The sequence below is a fragment of the Carassius gibelio genome, chromosome B20 (assembly GCF_023724105.1).
Source record: "Carassius gibelio isolate Cgi1373 ecotype wild population from Czech Republic chromosome B20, carGib1.2-hapl.c, whole genome shotgun sequence".
Classification (NCBI taxonomy): domain Eukaryota; kingdom Metazoa; phylum Chordata; class Actinopteri; order Cypriniformes; family Cyprinidae; genus Carassius; species Carassius gibelio.
This window is the reverse complement of record NC_068415.1, coordinates 8,514,645-8,533,147: the sequence shown is the minus strand read 5'-3', so window position 1 is coordinate 8,533,147 and position 18,503 is coordinate 8,514,645. Positions and strand designations below refer to the sequence as shown.

The following is an 18,503-nucleotide window of genomic DNA, read 5'->3' as shown; positions in this document are numbered from 1 at the left end:
TGTATGTGTTAAAACATAAAATAGTTGTATATGCGTCTAAAATCTTTTTAATGAAAATGACCTGGCTTTAAAGAAGAATTCTAGAGAATGCACATATAAAACCTGCATAGCTTCTCCATGATTTCTTGCTCTGAGATGAAAAATAATTAATGATGAGCCTCTCATTAATTATCTGTCAATCATACCTGTGCATATGTTACTGCTGTTTATAGGGAGGTCTGGATCTGTTACATTATATCCACTCATGCATGAACAATTGTGACTCCCAACAGTGTTGTTACAGATTGAGTTTGGACCACAGACGTCTGGTATCTCAACACATTCATCCACATCTGTAATAAAGAAAAACAATCATACATCTAGATACATATCTGGAGGTTATATAATTCCTTGAGCAAAACTGTTGCCTTGATAAAGACTAACTTCCTGTATGGTGTTTTTATCAGCAAATTTCTTACAATTATCCTGGAGAATAATGCCAACACTGAAATCTAGTGAGTGAGTTTATACAGTTTGATTCAAGATGTTGAGAGCCAGTTTCGTTTAAGACTACATAAACTTACAGATAGTTTAGTTTGAAAACTATTCAGATCCACTGAAAATGGATGAAAGGACTAAGGTTAACCTTGGAAAATATATGATGGTAGTGGTCTTAAAAAATGTATTACAGTTTAATAAAAAAGTTATAACAATTCTGGTTATCAAATATTCATCTACATGTGTTATTGATGCTGATGGTAATGTATACATACAAATATACACCAATTAAAAACATAAAATAAATCTGGTACCTCTTTATATTCATCTACATCTATCCACCTTTTTTCCTGACATAAAAATGGGTGCCACCATTTGTAAATTCTATGGGTCTAGCTTCTGGTCTCATTTGCATCCAGCTACTGTATTTTAAGCTGTAAAAAACAGTTTGTTTTGCTGCTTGATACTGACAATTGGTGTGTCCTACCATATTATTTTAATCGGTTATCATAATTAAGAACACACTGGTTTGTACTGCAAACAGTTTTACCATTTACTGCACCTTGTTATTTTACTCATTATTTACCTATAGCAGCTAATGAAACGGAAGTCTCAACCATAGGCTTACTTCCGCGTTGAGGAAAAAGGTGGATAGACAGAAAATAATGTCTGACAAAGTAATATCATTTTAAAACACTAAAGAAAAATAAGATTTTGAAACAATTTTCGTGAAGGAAAACTAAAATATAAACACGAAAGACATCTGGGGGCTTTTTCATAAAACAAATTTACTAAATAAGCCAGGCTTTTTAGGTTAGTTTGACTTATTTTCACTTGATTTGGTTCCATAAAGCAAAATTACCATAGCTCAAGCTCAATCACTCTGGCAATTTATGCAGGGAAACACGGCCCTGGTCCAGAGCAGATTAACTGTCAGGCTAAACTGAGCTCAAAAATGACTTTGTTTTAAAGTCTGCGTGAACCAGAAGTTGCTGCCAACTTTATTTCAGTGTAATGACATATTTCCATCTGAAACTGACTATTGACTAGAGGGCATGTTTTATGTTTGCGCTCCTCCTCTCTGTCGGTCACTCACTGCAATCTAATGGTTGACAATTTTTTTTCAGCAGATTAATTTGCACAGATTAATTGTTTACTTCAAGACTAACAATGTGCACTGGTAAAGTAAATAAAGTCAATTTTGATTTCATGTGGAATTTAAGATATTTGAAACCCTTTTAATATGCTGCTACATGCGCATTCAGTCGACCATCAGTTTCTAGCCATGCAGCCTTTCTCTATGGTTTTATGACAGCTGTACTTTATGGTTATCAGTAGAACATTAAAACATTAGTGAGATTGCGTTAACTTAACTTGTTGTTTATGAAATCACTTTAGTCCCGATTGATTTGTTAGGTTATTTCAAGTCAGGTTTTGAACTTTAATCCCCGCTTTTCTTAGTGTCTTTTATGAAACAGCCCCCTGGTATCTATTTTCATTCATCTATATAATCTAATCAACACATTCATCCACATCTATAATAAAAGAAAGTTAGAGGCAAAAGAGGAGTTTGGGTCAATCATACATATGTGGAGGTCAACTCAATCCAAAGTATAAACTCTAGCTAATTTATTCAAGAAAAAGAGTAATTGAATACAAGAATGTACCTCTACATGTGTTATCGTTGCTGATGGGGAAACTTAAATTTGTTACAGTGAATCCATCCAGACATGAGCAATTGTAACTTCCCATTTCATTTGTGCAGTTGGCATTTGGACCACATACAGATGGACTGAACAGACATTCATTTATATCTAGAGGAGAAAAAAAAAATATTTTAATGAATAAGTACAAATTTAATCACCTAAAACATGAAAGACATCTGGTATCTTTTGCATTCATCTACATCTATACAAAATTAATAAGAACTGAGAAAGTACAATTTCAACATTTAAAGATAAATACAATTTGAAAAAATGTCCTGAAGAAAAAATAAGTCTATAAAAAGTACAAATTGCACATCAAAATAATAATAATTTGTATGTGTTAATATACAAAATAGTTTTATTTACGTCTAAAATCTTTTTAAAGAAAATGACCTGGCTTTAAACAAGAATTCTAGACAATGCACATATAAAACCTGCATAGCTTCTCCATGATTTCTTTTTTCTGAAATGAAAAATAATTAACGATGAGCCTCTCATTAATTATCTGTCAATCATACCTGTGCATAAGTTACTGCTGTTTATAGGAAGGTTTGGATCTGTTACATTATATCCACTCATGCATGAACAATTGTGACTCCCAACAGTGTTGTTACAGATTGAGTTTGGACCACAGATGTTGGATATCTCAACACATTCATCCACATCTGCATTAAAAGGAAGTTACGGGGAAAAAAAGAGTTTGGGTCACTCAATCTTAAGGTCAACTCAATCTTTGACATCTTTACAATAGACTACTTCATTTTACAAATATCCAAAATTCAAAGTATAAATGCAAGCTAAATTATTCAAGGAAAAATAAATGATTACAAGACTGTACCTCTACATGTGTTATCGTTGCTGATGGGGAAACTTAAATTTGTTTCAGTGAATCCATCCAGACATGAGCAATTGTAACTTCCCTTTTCATTTGTGCAGTTGGCATTTGGACCACATACAGATGGACTGAACAGACATTCATCTATATCTATGGGGGAAAATATTATTGAAATAAAGATTTTTTTAAAAATAAGTTTAATTTTATGCAATTAAAATTCATTTTAAGTTTAATTGTAACATGGGTTGGATTAAACACCAACGGTGAGTCATAAATATCTGAAATAAAATAAGTAATAAAGTGAAAGTTTACAGTTGAAAGAAGATTCAGGCAGTAAAAACACTAACAAACTGTTCAGGGCTTCAGCTGTCAATCATACCTTCACATGTGTTATTGCTGTTTATAGGAAGGTTTGGATCTGTTACATTATATCCACTCTTGCATGAACAATTGTGACTCCCAACAGTGTTGTTACAGATTGAGTTTGGACCACAGATGTCTGGTATCTCAACACATTCATCCACATCTAGATTAAAAGGAAGTTAGAGGCAAAAGAGGAGTTTGAATCATATGTGAAGTAAAAAAAAAAAAAAAAAAAAAAAAGATGAAATACTGAAACTATGGACATTACAATTAAAGGAAAAATATACAAATAAGAAATAAACAAAAAAATGCATGCAAAGTATGCTAAACCACTGCAAAGAAAACCATTCCTGCACGATGCCACCACAAACAAATTTCATAGTTTTTCTAAAGAACTATGTCGAAGACTAGAAATGTAATAAGTGACTCTAGAGTTCTTTTTGGAGATGATACCAGCTAGTTTTGGTAAAGATCATAGGTTTGATATGGCAGAAATTTCAAGTAAGGCAAATCAAGAAAAATGAATGATTGTAGAAGTAGTAAATTAGAATTGAAAAAACAATAAATGTGAAGAGTTTGACAACTAACTTTTATTTTAAAATGTATGAAAAAGGTAGATAAAAATGTAAACCTTCCAAAACATTTAATGTCTAATTCAAGGTTAAAAAACATAATGATCTCAATTAAGAATTTACCTCTGCATTTGTTATTGATGCTGATAGAAAGATGTATAATGGTTGCAGTGAATCCATCCAAACATGAGCAACTGTAACTTCCCTTTTCATTTGTGCAGTTGGCATTTGGACCGCATACAGATGGACTGAACAGACATTCATTTATATCTATGGAAGGAAGAAAAGAAAAAAAAAAGAAGCATATTTAGTTTTACAGATTAAAAATTAGGCAAAGATCTTAAAAGAAATTCATCTGGTATCTAAAGACATGCACAAACAAAATATTACAGAATACACAAAATTACAAAAATGATTAATTTGAGAATGCATCTTCACATTCGTTGATGTCTGAAAAAAGTTACAAATATAGTTTATAGTTTATAGTAAATTCCAAACAACTAAACGTTTCAAGTGTTGCAATGAGTAAACTCATACTGGTTACAACAATTACAATCAGTACATTCGTGATCTCAAGTGATTTCTCACCTCTCTGGCAAAGTGACCCCTCTGAAGGAAGAGCTTGAATACATCCACAAGTGCCTCCCACGATGCTATCACACACCTGATAGGCCCTGCAGGTGTCACTGGGCCAAACATGATTCTGCTCACAGTTGCACTCATATTCTGTTCCATTTAACCCACACACTGAAAAAGAATGGGATTCATTTATTTGTGTTCAAACTGTCAGTTTCTCCTAATTCTGAACTAATCTTAGCGCGTGACATGATGAAATATTCTGATCTCACCAGTAGTCATGTCGATATCTGTGATATTAATGCTGTTTCTCAGAGTCAAAGGCAGGTTGATATTTCTGACGATATTCCGTAAGTAGTCCACCAGGAACGAGTCAAAGAATCTCACATCAATGTCAATCAAGTAGTTAGAAGGTAGAACTGAAAGAACGAACAGAAGCAGGTTTAGCAGAACAATCAGTATGATTATATTCTGTACAATTTCCATTTATTTCAAATCTAAATTAACTTCTTTCTCAGATATTATATACCACCACTCCTGATTTTAATGTCGAAAGTATCTTACAGAGTTGTTCACATTTCAACAAAACTTCATATAATAGACCATGTGCCTTATATAAAGTCTAATCTAGTGGTAAAATGCCATAATATCAAAGCAGGAAAACTAATATGACTAAACAAAAATAATTCAAGTGAGAGAATCGATGTTGTCACAGAATGATGTCAGTGTCTCACCTTGGCAGAACTGTCCGTCGATTGGAAGAGCATTGATACATGTACATGAACCATCAGTGATGTCATCACAGGCCTCGTATGAGTGACACGTGTCATTCGGCCAAACAAACAGACCCTCACACTTACACTGATACTGAGTTTCATTCAGAGAACACACTATAAAACAGAGGAAGAGTAAAAACAAATCCAAATCTCATAATTTCTGGCAGTATTAATGATGTATACATTTTCTCTTAGCTATACATTACAACGCAGAGCCTGAGATCATACCAGTAGTTATGTTGATTTCTGTAATGTTAGTGCATTCACTGATTGTGTAGGGCAAACTGAAAAACATCAGAAGGTTCCTCAGCTGATCAGTGATGCTACTGTCCATGCTATTGATCTGGATTTCAATCAGATACTCAGTCAAAGGTAGAGTCACTGTAGAAAGAGTGGAGAAAAACATCCAGAAATGATGCCTATGCCTTTTACCAGCAAAATAAACATAATCCAGGTTCACAAAGGGAAATTATGAATGGATTGTGATGTTTCAGTCTGTAAGACTTAATAGAACAGTTATTTTAACCACTCCAGTATCAATTTAACCAGCTTCAGTCATAGATGAAAGATGAAAGATAGCATACAGCAATTCATATGGCAGATTATTATGGTATTTAAATATTTATGTTCAATTTTTTTATTTTAAAATGATGAAATGTATCTTCTACATGCTCACCATTGCATGGATTACTGGTGCTGACTGGTTCACTGCTATTTGTTACAGTAAATCCACTCAAGCAGGAACAGTTGTAACCCCCAATTGAGTTCGTGCAATAAGAGTTTGGACCACAGACCTCCAATGTATTAAGACATTCATGCACATCTTTATTAAGAAGATATAAAAATATGCATATTGTTACTATTAGGAACACTCAATTATGGAAGTCACAATAAGTTAAATCTAGTTTTTCTTACTCTTTGGCTGCTAAAATTTTAAACGGAGGATGAAAAAATGATGTAGGCAGCAGGATTAAATTTCTTTTGTTTCTTATTAATAGTTGGTTTTGCAATACATTGTGTTCAATATGATGAGATGGCAAAAAAATACAAAAGTAAAATGCATATCAAAAATAAGCTGGGTTATTTAAGAAAATGATTGTATTTACAATATAATATGATTGTAGGATTTACCTGTACATGTGTTATCGTTGCTGATGGGGAAACTTGAAACTGTTGCAGTGAATCCATCCAGACATGAGCAATTGTAACTTCCCAGCTGATTTGTGCAGATGGAATTTGGACCACATACAGATGGACTGAACAGACATTCATCTATATCTAATAAAAAAATAAAAACAACAAATATTAGATTTTACAGTTTTAAATTAGGAAGACACCTAAAGACATCAAAGACCTCTGGTATCTAAAGACATTCAACCACAATCATTATTATAGGATGCCAAAAAGATAAAAAAAAATAATAATTTGTTGGGTTATATAACACCTCAAGCAGGAACAGCTATAGCTAACAGTAGTATTGAAATTGTAAAGACAAATCAGCTCTTTACACTCAGATTCATAAGATAAAAAAAAGTTAATAACACTTACCTTGACATGAGTTGTTGTGGCTCACAGGACTGTCTTTATTGGAGGTATTAAATCCACTCCAGCATGAACACATGTGACTCCCAATGATGTTAATACAATCTGAATACTGACCACACACTGACACTGCATCTTTACATTCATTGATGTCTGAAAACAAGATTGAGAAGATGTTGCATAAATGTTACAATTAAAGGTTTCCAAATAATATGTAGTTTCAACCAAATAAATGAATACTGGTCATGTTAATACAATTACAATCAGTACATTCGTGATCTCAAGTGATTTCTCACCTCTCTGGCAAAGTGACCCCTCTGAAGGAAGAGCTTGAATACATCCACAAGTGCCTCCCACGATGCTATCACACACCTGATAGGCCCTGCAGGTGTCACTGGGCCAAACATGATTCTGCTCACAGTTGCACTCATATTCTGTTCCATTTAACCCACACACTGAAAAAGAATGGGATTCATTTATTTGTGTTCAAACTGTCAGTTTCTTCTAATTCTGAATTAATCGTAGCGTGTGACATGATGAAATATTCTGATCTCACCAGTAGTCATGTCGATATCTGTGATATTAATGCTGTTTCTCAGAGTCAAAGGCAGGCTGATATTTCTCACGATATTCCGTAAGTAGTGCACCAGGAACGAGTCAAAGAATCTCACATCAATGTCAATCACGTAGTTAGAAGGTAGAACTGAAAGAACAAACAGAAGCAGGTTTAGCAGAACATTCAGTATGATCCGCATAATGACAAAAATGTCAGTATATTGAAGAATTATCTTCTTCAAAGCCTAAACATTTTATTAAAAGAACATTGTTGTATATATTTTAATGATAAAACCCCATACAATGTAACAGACCATGAGCCCAATTTACTAAACAGTGCAAATTGGTATTATAGCATAATGTCATAAAGGTGCCTATGGGGAAAATTATGCGTGTGATTTACTGACAATGCGGACATTAAAAAACACAGACGCAACCAGATCATTTCCATAATGACCTGCACAATCTACCAAGAGCACCACAAATTAGCACCTGCTTTAAGACATGATTTTTTTAGGCTTTAAATAATGGCTCAAATACCAGTAATTAAACGAACACAAACATTAGTGAATTGCATTGAGTAATTCATTGCAATACTCTCTTCCCATCAATTTTGCATTTGGAAAGGAAACACCTACAAATGCATATTCAATGTCAGGCACGAAAGTAAATGTTCATGATTTTTTTGTATTAATTTTTCACTGCGCATCTTTAGTCAATCCTGACAGTACTATTTCAATAACAAAAGACAGTTTGCACTGGCACAGTCTGTTAGTATATCTGGCCCCATGTGTCTTATAAAGATTTATTTGCAAATAAAAACTCTGTACATAATCAGTCCGTCAAACCCAGTTGTGAAATGTAGTAAAATCAAAGGAAAACAGATTAAAACAATTAAATCGAGAAAACTGATGTTGTCACAGAATGATGTCAGTGTCTCACCTTGGCAGAACTGTCCGTCGATTGGAAGAGCATTGATACATGTACATGAACCATCAGTGATGTCATCACAGGCCTCGTATGAGTGACACGTGTCATTCGGCCAAACAAACAGACCCTCACACTTACACTGATACTGAGTTTCATTCAGAGAACACACTGAAAAACAGAGGAAGAGTAAAAACAAATCCAAATCTCATAATTTCTGGCAGTATTAATGATGTATACATTTTCTCTTAGCTATACATTACAACGCAGAGCCTGAGATCATACCAGTAGTTATGTTGATTTCTGTAATGTTAGTGCTGTCACTGATTGTGTAGGGCAAACTGAAAAACATCAGAAGGTTCCTCAGCTGATCAGTGATGCTACTGTCCATGCTATTGATCTGGATTTCAATCAGATACTCAGTCAAAGGTAGAGTCACTGTAGAAAGAGTGGAGAAAAACATCCAGAAATGATGCCTATGCCTTTTACCAGCAAAATAAACATAATCCAGGTTCACAGAAGGAAATTATGAATGGATTGTGATGTTTCAGTCTGTAAGACTTAATAGAACAGTTATTTTAACCACTCCAGTATCAATTTAACCAGCTTCAGTCATAGATGAAAGATGAAAGATAGCATACAGCAATTCATATGGCAGATTATTATGGTATTTAAATATTTATGTTAAATTTTTTTATTTTAAAATGATGAAATGTATCTTCTACATGCTCACCATTGCATGGGTTACTGGTGCTGACTGGTTCACTGCTATTTGTTACAGTAAATCCACTCAAGCAGGAACAGTTGTAACCCCCAATTGAGTTCGTGCAATAAGAGTTTGGACCACAGACCTCCAATGTATTAAGACATTCATGCACATCTTTATTAAGAAGATATAAAAATATGCATATTGTTACTATTAGGAACACTCAAGTATGGAAGTCACAATAAGTTGAATCTAGTTTTTCTTACTCTTTGGCTGCTAAAATTTTAACTGGAGGATGAAAAAATTATGTAGGCAACAGGAAGAAATTTCTTTTGTTTCTTATTAATAGTTGGTTTTGCAATACATTGTGTTCAATATGATGAGATGGCAAAAAAATACAAAAGTAAAATGCATATCAAAAATAAGCTGGGTTATTTAAGAAAATGATTGTATTTACAATATAATATGATTGTAGGATTTACCTGTACATGTGTTATCGTTGCTGATGGGGAAACTTGAAACTGTTGCAGTGAATCCATCCAGACATGAGCAATTGTAACTTCCCAGCTGATTTGTGCAGATGGAATTTGGACCACATACAGATGGACTGAACAGACATTCATCTATATCTAATAAAAAAAATTATAGAAATAAAAACAACAAATATTAGATTTTACAGTTTTAAATTAGGAAGACAGCTAAAGACATCAAAGACCTCTGGTATCTAAAGACATTCAACCACAATCATTATTATAGGATGCCAAAAAGATAAAAAATAATAATAATTTGTTGGGTTATATAACACCTCAAGCAGGAACAGCTATAGCTAACAGTAGTATTGAAATTGTAAAGACAAATTAGCTCTTTACACTCAGATTCATAAGATAAAAAAAAGGTAATAACACTTACCCTGACATGAGTTGTTGCGGTTCACAGGACTGTCTTTATTGGAGGTATTAAATCCACTCCAGCATGAACACATGTGACTCCCAATGATGTTAATACAATCTGAATACTGACCACACACTGACACTGCATCTTTACATTCATTGATGTCTGAAAACAAGATTCAGAAGATGTTGCATAAATGTTACAATTAAAGGTTTCCAAATAATATGTAGTTTCAACCAAATAAATGAATACTGGTCATGTTAATACAATTACAATCAGTACATTCGTGATCTCAAGTGATTTCTCACCTCTCTGGCAAAGTGACCCCTCTGAAGGAAGAGCTTGAATACATCCACAAGTGCCTCCCACGATGCTATCACACACCTGATAGGCCCTGCAGGTGTCACTGGGCCAAACATGATTCTGCTCACAGTTGCACTCATATTCTGTTCCATTTAACCCACACACTGAAAAAGAATGGATTCATTTATTTGTGTTCAAACTGTCAGTTTCTTCTAATTCTGAATTAATCGTAGTGTGTGACATGATGAAATATTCTGATCTCACCAGTAGTCATGTCGATATCTGTGATATTAATGCTGTTTCTCAGAGTCAAAGGCAGGCTGATATTTCTGACGATATTCCGTAAGTAGTGCACCAGGAACGAGTCAAAGAATCTCACATCAATGTCAATCACGTACTTAGAAGGTAGAACTGAAAGAACGAACAGAAGCAGGTTTAGCAAAACAATCAGTATTATCTGCATAATGACAAAAATGTAGGTATTTTATAGAATTGTCTTCAATGACTGAGCTTTATATTAAAAGAACATTACTGTGTTGTAAATACTTTAATGACAAAACTAGGGGTGCTCCGATCACGATCGGCCGATCGTTATGCGCATCTCATCAGTAAAACCGGTTTTCTAATCAGAGGTTAATTCCATCAGGTGCTTGCTTTCACATAGAGCAGCCGTTACTACACAGAGCCGTTGTTAATAGAGAAGATGCGCAAATCACTTTAATTTTCAGCGTTTATTGGCGCATCTTCTCAGTTAACAACGGCTCTGTGTAGTAACTGCTGCTCTATGTGAAAGCAAGCACCTGATGGAATTAACCGCTGGTTAGAAAACCGGCTTTACTGACGAGATGCGCATTAATGATCGGCCGATCGTGATCGGAGCACCCCTAGACAAAACTCAATAAACTGTAATAGAGCATGTAACAAAAAAACTGCATATGATCGGTCTGTCAAACCCAGCAGTAAAATCAAAGGAAAACAGATTAAAACAATTAAATCGAGAAAACTGATGTTGTCACAGAATGATGTCAGTGTCTCACCTTGGCAGAACTGTCCGTCGATTGGAAGAGCATTGATACATGTACATGAACCATCAGTGATGTCATCACAGGCCTCGTATGAGTGACACGTGTCATTCGGCCAAACAAACAGACCCTCACACTTACACTGATACTGAGTTTCATTCAGAGAACACACTGAAAAACAGAGGAAGAGAAAAACAAATCCAAATCTCATAATTTCTGGCAGTATTAATGATGTATACATTTTCTCTTAGCTATACATTACAACGCAGAGCCTGAGATCATACCAGTAGTTATGTTGATTTCTGTAATGTTAGTGCTGTCACTGATTGTGTAGGGCAAACTGAAAAACATCAGAAGGTTCCTCAGCTGATCAGTGATGCTACTGTCCATGCTATTGATCTGGATTTCAATCAGATACTCAGTCAAAGGGAGAGTCACTGTAGAAAGAGTGGAGAAAAACATCCAGAAATGATGCCTATGCCTTTTACCAGCAAAATAAACATAACCCAGGTTCACAGAAGGAAATTATGAATGGATTGTGATGTTTCAGTCTGTAAGACTTAATAGAACAGTTATTTTAACCACTCCAGTATCAATTTAACCAGCTTCAGTCATAGATGAAAGATGAAAGATAGCATACAGCAATTCATATGGCAGATTATTATGGTATTTAAATATTTATGTTCAATTTTTTTATTTTAAAATGATGAAATGTATCTTCTACATGCTCACCATTGCATGGGTTACTGGTGCTGACTGGTTCACTGCTATTTGTTACAGTAAATCCACTCAAGCAGGAACAGTTGTAACCCCCAATTGAGTTCGTGCAATAAGAGTTTGGACCACAGACCTCCAATGTATTAAGACATTCATGCACATCTTTATTAAGAAGATATAAAAATATGCATATTGTTACTATTAGGAACACTCAAGTATGGAAGTCACAATAAGTTGAATCTAGTTTTTCTTACTCTTTGGCTGCTAAAATTTTAACTGGAGGATGAAAAAATTATGTAGGCAACAGGAAGAAATTTCTTTTGTTTCTTATTAATAGTTGGTTTTGCAATACATTGTGTTCAATATGATGAGATGGCAAAAAAATACAAAAGTAAAATGCATATAAAACATAAGCTGGGTTATTTAAGAAAATGATTGTATTTACAATATAATATGATTGTAGGATTTACCTGTACATGTGTTATCGTTGCTGATGGGGAAACTTGAAACTGTTGCAGTGAATCCATCCAGACATGAGCAATTGTAACTTCCCAGCTGATTTGTGCAGATGGAATTTGGACCACATACAGATGGACTGAACAGACATTCATCTATATCTAATAAAAAAAATTATAGAAATAAAAACAACAAATATTAGATTTTACAGTTTTAAATTAGGAAGACAGCTAAAGACATCAAAGACCTCTGGTATCTAAAGACATTCAACCACAATCATTATTATAGGATGCCAAAAAGATAAAAAATAATAATAATTTGTTGGGTTATATAACACCTCAAGCAGGAACAGCTATAGCTAACAGTAGTATTGAAATTGTAAAGACAAATTAGCTCTTTACACTCAGATTCATAAGATAAAAAAAAGGTAATAACACTTACCCTGACATGAGTTGTTGCGGTTCACAGGACTGTCTTTATTGGAGGTATTAAATCCACTCCAGCATGAACACATATGACTCCCAATGATGTTAATACAATCTGAATACTGACCACACACTGACACTGCATCTTTACATTCATTGATGTCTGAAAACAAGATTCAGAAGATGTTGCATAAATGTTACAATTAAAGGTTTCCAAATAATATGTAGTTTCAACCAAATAAATGAATACTGGTCATGTTAATACAATTACAATCAGTACATTCGTGATCTCAAGTGATTTCTCACCTCTCTGGCAAAGTGACCCCTCTGAAGGAAGAGCTTGAATACATCCACAAGTGCCTCCCACGATGCTATCACACACCTGATAGGCCCTGCAGGTGTCACTGGGCCAAACATGATTCTGCTCACAGTTGCACTCATATTCTGTTCCATTTAACCCACACACTGAAAAAGAATGGATTCATTTATTTGTGTTCAAACTGTCAGTTTCTTCTAATTCTGAATTAATCGTAGTGTGTGACATGATGAAATATTCTGATCTCACCAGTAGTCATGTCGATATCTGTGATATTAATGCTGTTTCTCAGAGTCAAAGGCAGGCTGATATTTCTGACGATATTCCGTAAGTAGTGCACCAGGAACGAGTCAAAGAATCTCACATCAATGTCAATCACGTACTTAGAAGGTAGAACTGAAAGAACGAACAGAAGCAGGTTTAGCAAAACAATCAGTATTATCTGCATAATGACAAAAATGTAGGTATTTTATAGAATTGTCTTCAATGACTGAGCTTTATATTAAAAGAACATTACTGTGTTGTAAATACTTTAATGACAAAACTAGGGGTGCTCCGATCACGATCGGCCGATCGTTATGCGCATCTCATCAGTAAAACCGGTTTTCTAATCAGAGGTTAATTCCATCAGGTGCTTGCTTTCACATAGAGCAGCCGTTACTACACAGAGCCGTTGTTAATAGAGAAGATGCGCAAATCACTTTAATTTTCAGCGTTTATTGGCGCATCTTCTCAGTTAACAACGGCTCTGTGTAGTAACTGCTGCTCTATGTGAAAGCAAGCACCTGATGGAATTAACCGCTGGTTAGAAAACCGGCTTTACTGACGAGATGCGCATTAATGATCGGCCGATCGTGATCGGAGCACCCCTAGACAAAACTCAATAAACTGTAATAGAGCATGTAACAAAAAAACTGCATATGATCGGTCTGTCAAACCCAGCAGTAAAATCAAAGGAAAACAGATTAAAACAATTAAATCGAGAAAACTGATGTTGTCACAGAATGATGTCAGTGTCTCACCTTGGCAGAACTGTCCGTCGATTGGAAGAACATTGATACATGTACATGAACCATCAGTGATGTCATCACAGGCCTCGTATGAGTGACACGTGTCATTCGGCCAAACAAACAGACCCTCACACTTACACTGATACTGAGTTTCATTCAGAGAACACACTATAAAACAGAGGAAGAGTAAAAACAAATCCAAATCTCATAATTTCTGGCAGTATTAATGATGTATACATTTTCTCTTAGCTATACATTACAACGCAGAGCCTGAGATCATACCAGTAGTTATGTTGATTTCTGTAATGTTAGTGCTGTCACTGATTGTGTAGGGCAAACTGAAAAACATCAGAAGGTTCCTCAGCTGATCAGTGATGCTACTGTCCATGCTATTGATCTGGATTTCAATCAGATACTCAGTCAAAGGTAGAGTCACTGTAGAAAGAGTGGAGAAAAAACATCCAGAAATGATGCTTATGCCTTTTACCAGCAAAATAAACATAATCCAGGTTCACAGAAGGAAATTATGAATGGATTGTTATGTTTCAGTCTGTAAGACTTAATAGAACAGTTATTTTAACCACTCCAGTATCAATTTAACCAGCTTCAGTCATAGATGAAAGATGAAAGATAGCATACAGCAATTCATATGGCAGATTATTATGGTATTTAAATATTTATGTTCAATTTTTTTTTATTTTAAAATGATGAAATGTATCTTCTACATACTCACCATTGCATGGGTTACTGGTGCTGACTGGTTCACTGCTATTTGTTACAGTAAATCCACTCAAGCAGGAACAGTTGTAACCCCCAATTGAGTTCGTGCAATAAGAGTTTGGACCACAGACCTCCAATGTATTAAGACATTCATGCACATCTTTATTAAGAAGATATAAAAATATGCATATTGTTACTATTAGGAACACTCAAGTATGGAAGTCACAATAAGTTGAATCTAGTTTTTCTTACTCTTTGGCTGCTAAATTTTTAACTGGAGGATGAAAAAATTATGTAGGCAACAGGAAGAAATTTATTTTGTTTCTTATTAAAAGTTGGTTTTGCAATACATTGTGTTCAATATGATGAGATGGCAAAAAAATACAAAAGTAAAATGCATATAAAAAATAAGCTGGGTTATTTAAGAAAATGATTGTATTTACAATATATATGATTGTAGGATTTACCTGTACATGTGTTATCATTGCTAATGGGGAAACTTGAAACTGTTGCAGTGAATCCATCCAGACATGAGCAATTGTAACTTCCCAGCTGATTTGTGCAGATGGAATTTGGACCACATACAGATGGACTGAACAGACATTCATCTATATCTAATAAAAAAAAATTATAGAAATAAAAACAACAAATATTAGATTTTACAGTTTTAAATTAGGAAGACAGCTAAAGACATCAAAGACCTCTGGTATCTAAAGACATTCAACCACAATCATTATTATAGGATGCCAAAAAGATAAAAAAAAAATAATAATTTGTTGGGTTATATAACACCTCAAGCAGGAACAGCTATAGCTAACAGTAGTATTGAAATTGTAAAGACAAATCAGCTCTTTACACTCAGATTCATAAGATAAAAAAAAAGGTAATAACACTTACCTTGACATGAGTTGTTGTGGCTCACAGGACTGTCTTTATTGGAGGTATTAAATCCACTCCAGCATGAACACATGTGACTCCCAATGATGTTAATACAATCTGAATACTGACCACACACTGACACTGCATCTTTACATTCATTGATGTCTGAAAACAAGATTCAGAAGATGTTGCATAAATGTTACAATTAAAGGTTTCCAAATAATATGTAGTTTCAACCAAATAAATGAATACTGGTCATGTTAATACAATTACAATCAGTACATTCGTGATCTCAAGTGATTTCTCACCTCTCTGGCAAAGTGACCCCTCTGAAGGAAGAGCTTGAATACATCCACAAGTGCCTCCCACGATGCTATCACACACCTGATAGGCCCTGCAGGTGTCACTGGGCCAAACATGATTCTGCTCACAGTTGCACTCATATTCTGTTCCATTTAACCCACACACTGAAAAAGAATGGGATTCATTTATTTGTGTTCAAACTGTCAGTTTCTTCTAATTCTGAACTAATCGTAGTGTGTGACATGATGAAATATTCTGATCTCACCAGTAGTCATGTCGATATCTGTGATATTAATGCTGCTTCTCAGAGTCAAAGGCAGGCTGATATTTCTGACGATATTCCGTAAGTAGTGCACCAGGAACGAGTCAAAGAATCTCACATCAATGTCAATCACGTACTTAGAAGGTAGAACTGAAAGAACGAACAGAAGCAGGTTTAGCAAAACAATCAGTATTATCTGCATAATGACAAAAATGTAGGTATTTTATAGAATTGTCTTCAATGACTGAGCTTTATATTAAAAGAACATTACTGTGTTGTAAATACTTTAATGACAAAACTAGGGGTGCTCCGATCACGATCGGCCGATCGTTATGCGCATCTCATCAGTAAAACCGGTTTTCTAATCAGAGGTTAATTCCATCAGGTGCTTGCTTTCACATAGAGCAGCCGTTACTACACAGAGCCGTTGTTAATAGAGAAGATGCGCAAATCACGTTAATTTTCAGCGTTTATTGGCGCATCTTCTCAGTTAACAACGGCTCTGTGTAGTAACGGCTGCTCTATGTGAAAGCAAGCACCTGATGGAATTAACCGCTGATTAGAAAACCGGCTTTACTGACGAGATGCGCATTAATGATCGGCCGATCGTGATCGGAGCACCCCTAGACAAAACTCAATAAACTGTAATAGAGCATGTAACAAAAAAACTGCATATGATCGGTCTGTCAAACCCAGCAGTAAAATCAAAGGAAAACAGATTAAAACAATTAAATCGAGAAAACTGATGTCGTCACAGAATGATGTCAGTGTCTCACCTTGGCAGAACTGTCCGTCGATTGGAAGAGCATTGATACATGTACATGAACCATCAGTGATGTCATCACAGGCCTCGTATGAGTGACACGTGTCATTCGGCCAAACAAACAGACCCTCACACTTACACTGATACTGAGTTTCATTCAGAGAACACACTGAAAAACAGAGGAAGAGAAAAACAAATCCAAATCTCATAATTTCTGGCAGTATTAATGATGTATACATTTTCTCTTAGCTATACATTACAACGCAGAGCCTGAGATCATACCAGTAGTTATGTTGATTTCTGTAATGTTAGTGCTGTCACTGATTGTGTAGGGCAAACTGAAAAACATCAGAAGGTTCCTCAGCTGATCAGTGATGCTACTGTCCATGCTATTGATCTGGATTTCAATCAGATACTCAGTCAAAGGTACAGTCACTGTAGAAAGAGTGGAGAAAAAACATCCAGAAATGATGCCTATGCCTTTTACCAGCAAAATAAACATAACCCAGGTTCACAGAAGGAAATTATGAATGGATTGTGATGTTTCAGTCTGTAAGACTTAATAGAACAGTTATTTTAACCACTCCAGTATCAATTTAACCAGCTTCAGTCATAGATGAAAGATGAAAGATAGCATACAGCAATTCATATGGCAGATGATTATGGTATTTAAATATTTATGTTCAATTTTTTTTTATTTTAAAATGATGAAATGTATCTTCTACATGCTCACCATTGCATGGGTTACTGGTGCTGACTGGTTCACTGCTATTTGTTACAGTAAATCCACTCAAGCAGGAACAGTTGTAACCCCCAATTGAGTTCGTGCAATAAGAGTTTGGACCACAGACCTCCAATGTATTAAGACATTCATGCACATCTTTATTAAGAAGATATAAAAATATGCATATTGTTACTATTAGGAACACTCAAGTATGGAAGTCACAATAAGTTGAATCTAGTTTTTCTTACTCTTTGGCTGCTAAAATTTTAACTGGAGGATGAAAAAATTATGTAGGCAACAGGAAGAAATTTCTTTTGTTTCTTATTAATAGTTGGTTTTGCAATACATTGTGTTCAATATGATGAGATGGCAAAAAAATACAAAAGTAAAATGCATATCAAAAATAAGCTGGGTTATTTAAGAAAATGATTGTATTTACAATATAATATGATTGTAGGATTTACCTGTACATGTGTTATCGTTGCTGATGGGGAAACTTGAAACTGTTGCAGTGAATCCATCCAGACATGAGCAATTGTAACTTCCCAGCTGATTTGTGCAGATGGAATTTGGACCACATACAGATGGACTGAACAGACATTCATCTATATCTAATAAAAAAAAATTATAGAAATAAAAACAACAAATATTAGATTTTACAGTTTTAAATTAGGAAG

The 18,503-nt window shown here is 34.8% G+C and overlaps 1 protein-coding gene across 50 annotated transcripts in view; it reads right to left on the bottom strand.

Annotated features, from left to right (window-relative positions):
- The window catches only part of adgrf6 (adhesion G protein-coupled receptor F6), a 67,038-nt gene that overhangs the window by 29,014 nt on the left and 19,521 nt on the right, over positions 1–18,503 (bottom strand). For 22 of the 50 annotated variants that reach the window (XM_052587206.1, XM_052587199.1, XM_052587194.1 and 19 more), the window contains exons 21-29: positions 15,793–15,939; positions 12,439–12,585; positions 11,984–12,130; positions 11,536–11,688; positions 11,267–11,422; positions 4,802–4,948; positions 4,542–4,700; positions 4,077–4,223; positions 186–332 (exon numbers count right to left, since the gene is read on the bottom strand). In XM_052587206.1, coding sequence (XP_052443166.1) covers positions 186–332; positions 4,077–4,223; positions 4,542–4,700; positions 4,802–4,948; positions 11,267–11,422; positions 11,536–11,688; positions 11,984–12,130; positions 12,439–12,585; positions 15,793–15,939 — 1,350 coding nt within the window. Of the gene's footprint in view, positions 1–185; positions 333–4,076; positions 4,224–4,541; positions 4,701–4,801; positions 4,949–5,263; positions 5,420–6,853; positions 7,001–7,143; positions 7,303–7,403; positions 7,551–8,344; positions 8,501–10,234; positions 10,394–10,493; positions 10,641–11,266; positions 11,423–11,535; positions 11,689–11,983; positions 12,131–12,438; positions 12,586–14,908; positions 15,056–15,362; positions 15,510–15,792; positions 15,940–16,082; positions 16,242–17,115; positions 17,272–17,835; positions 17,983–18,290; positions 18,438–18,503 lie in introns of all 50 variants that reach the window. The other 28 variants (XM_052587197.1, XM_052587198.1, XM_052587184.1 and 25 more) reach the window with 21 other exon arrangements.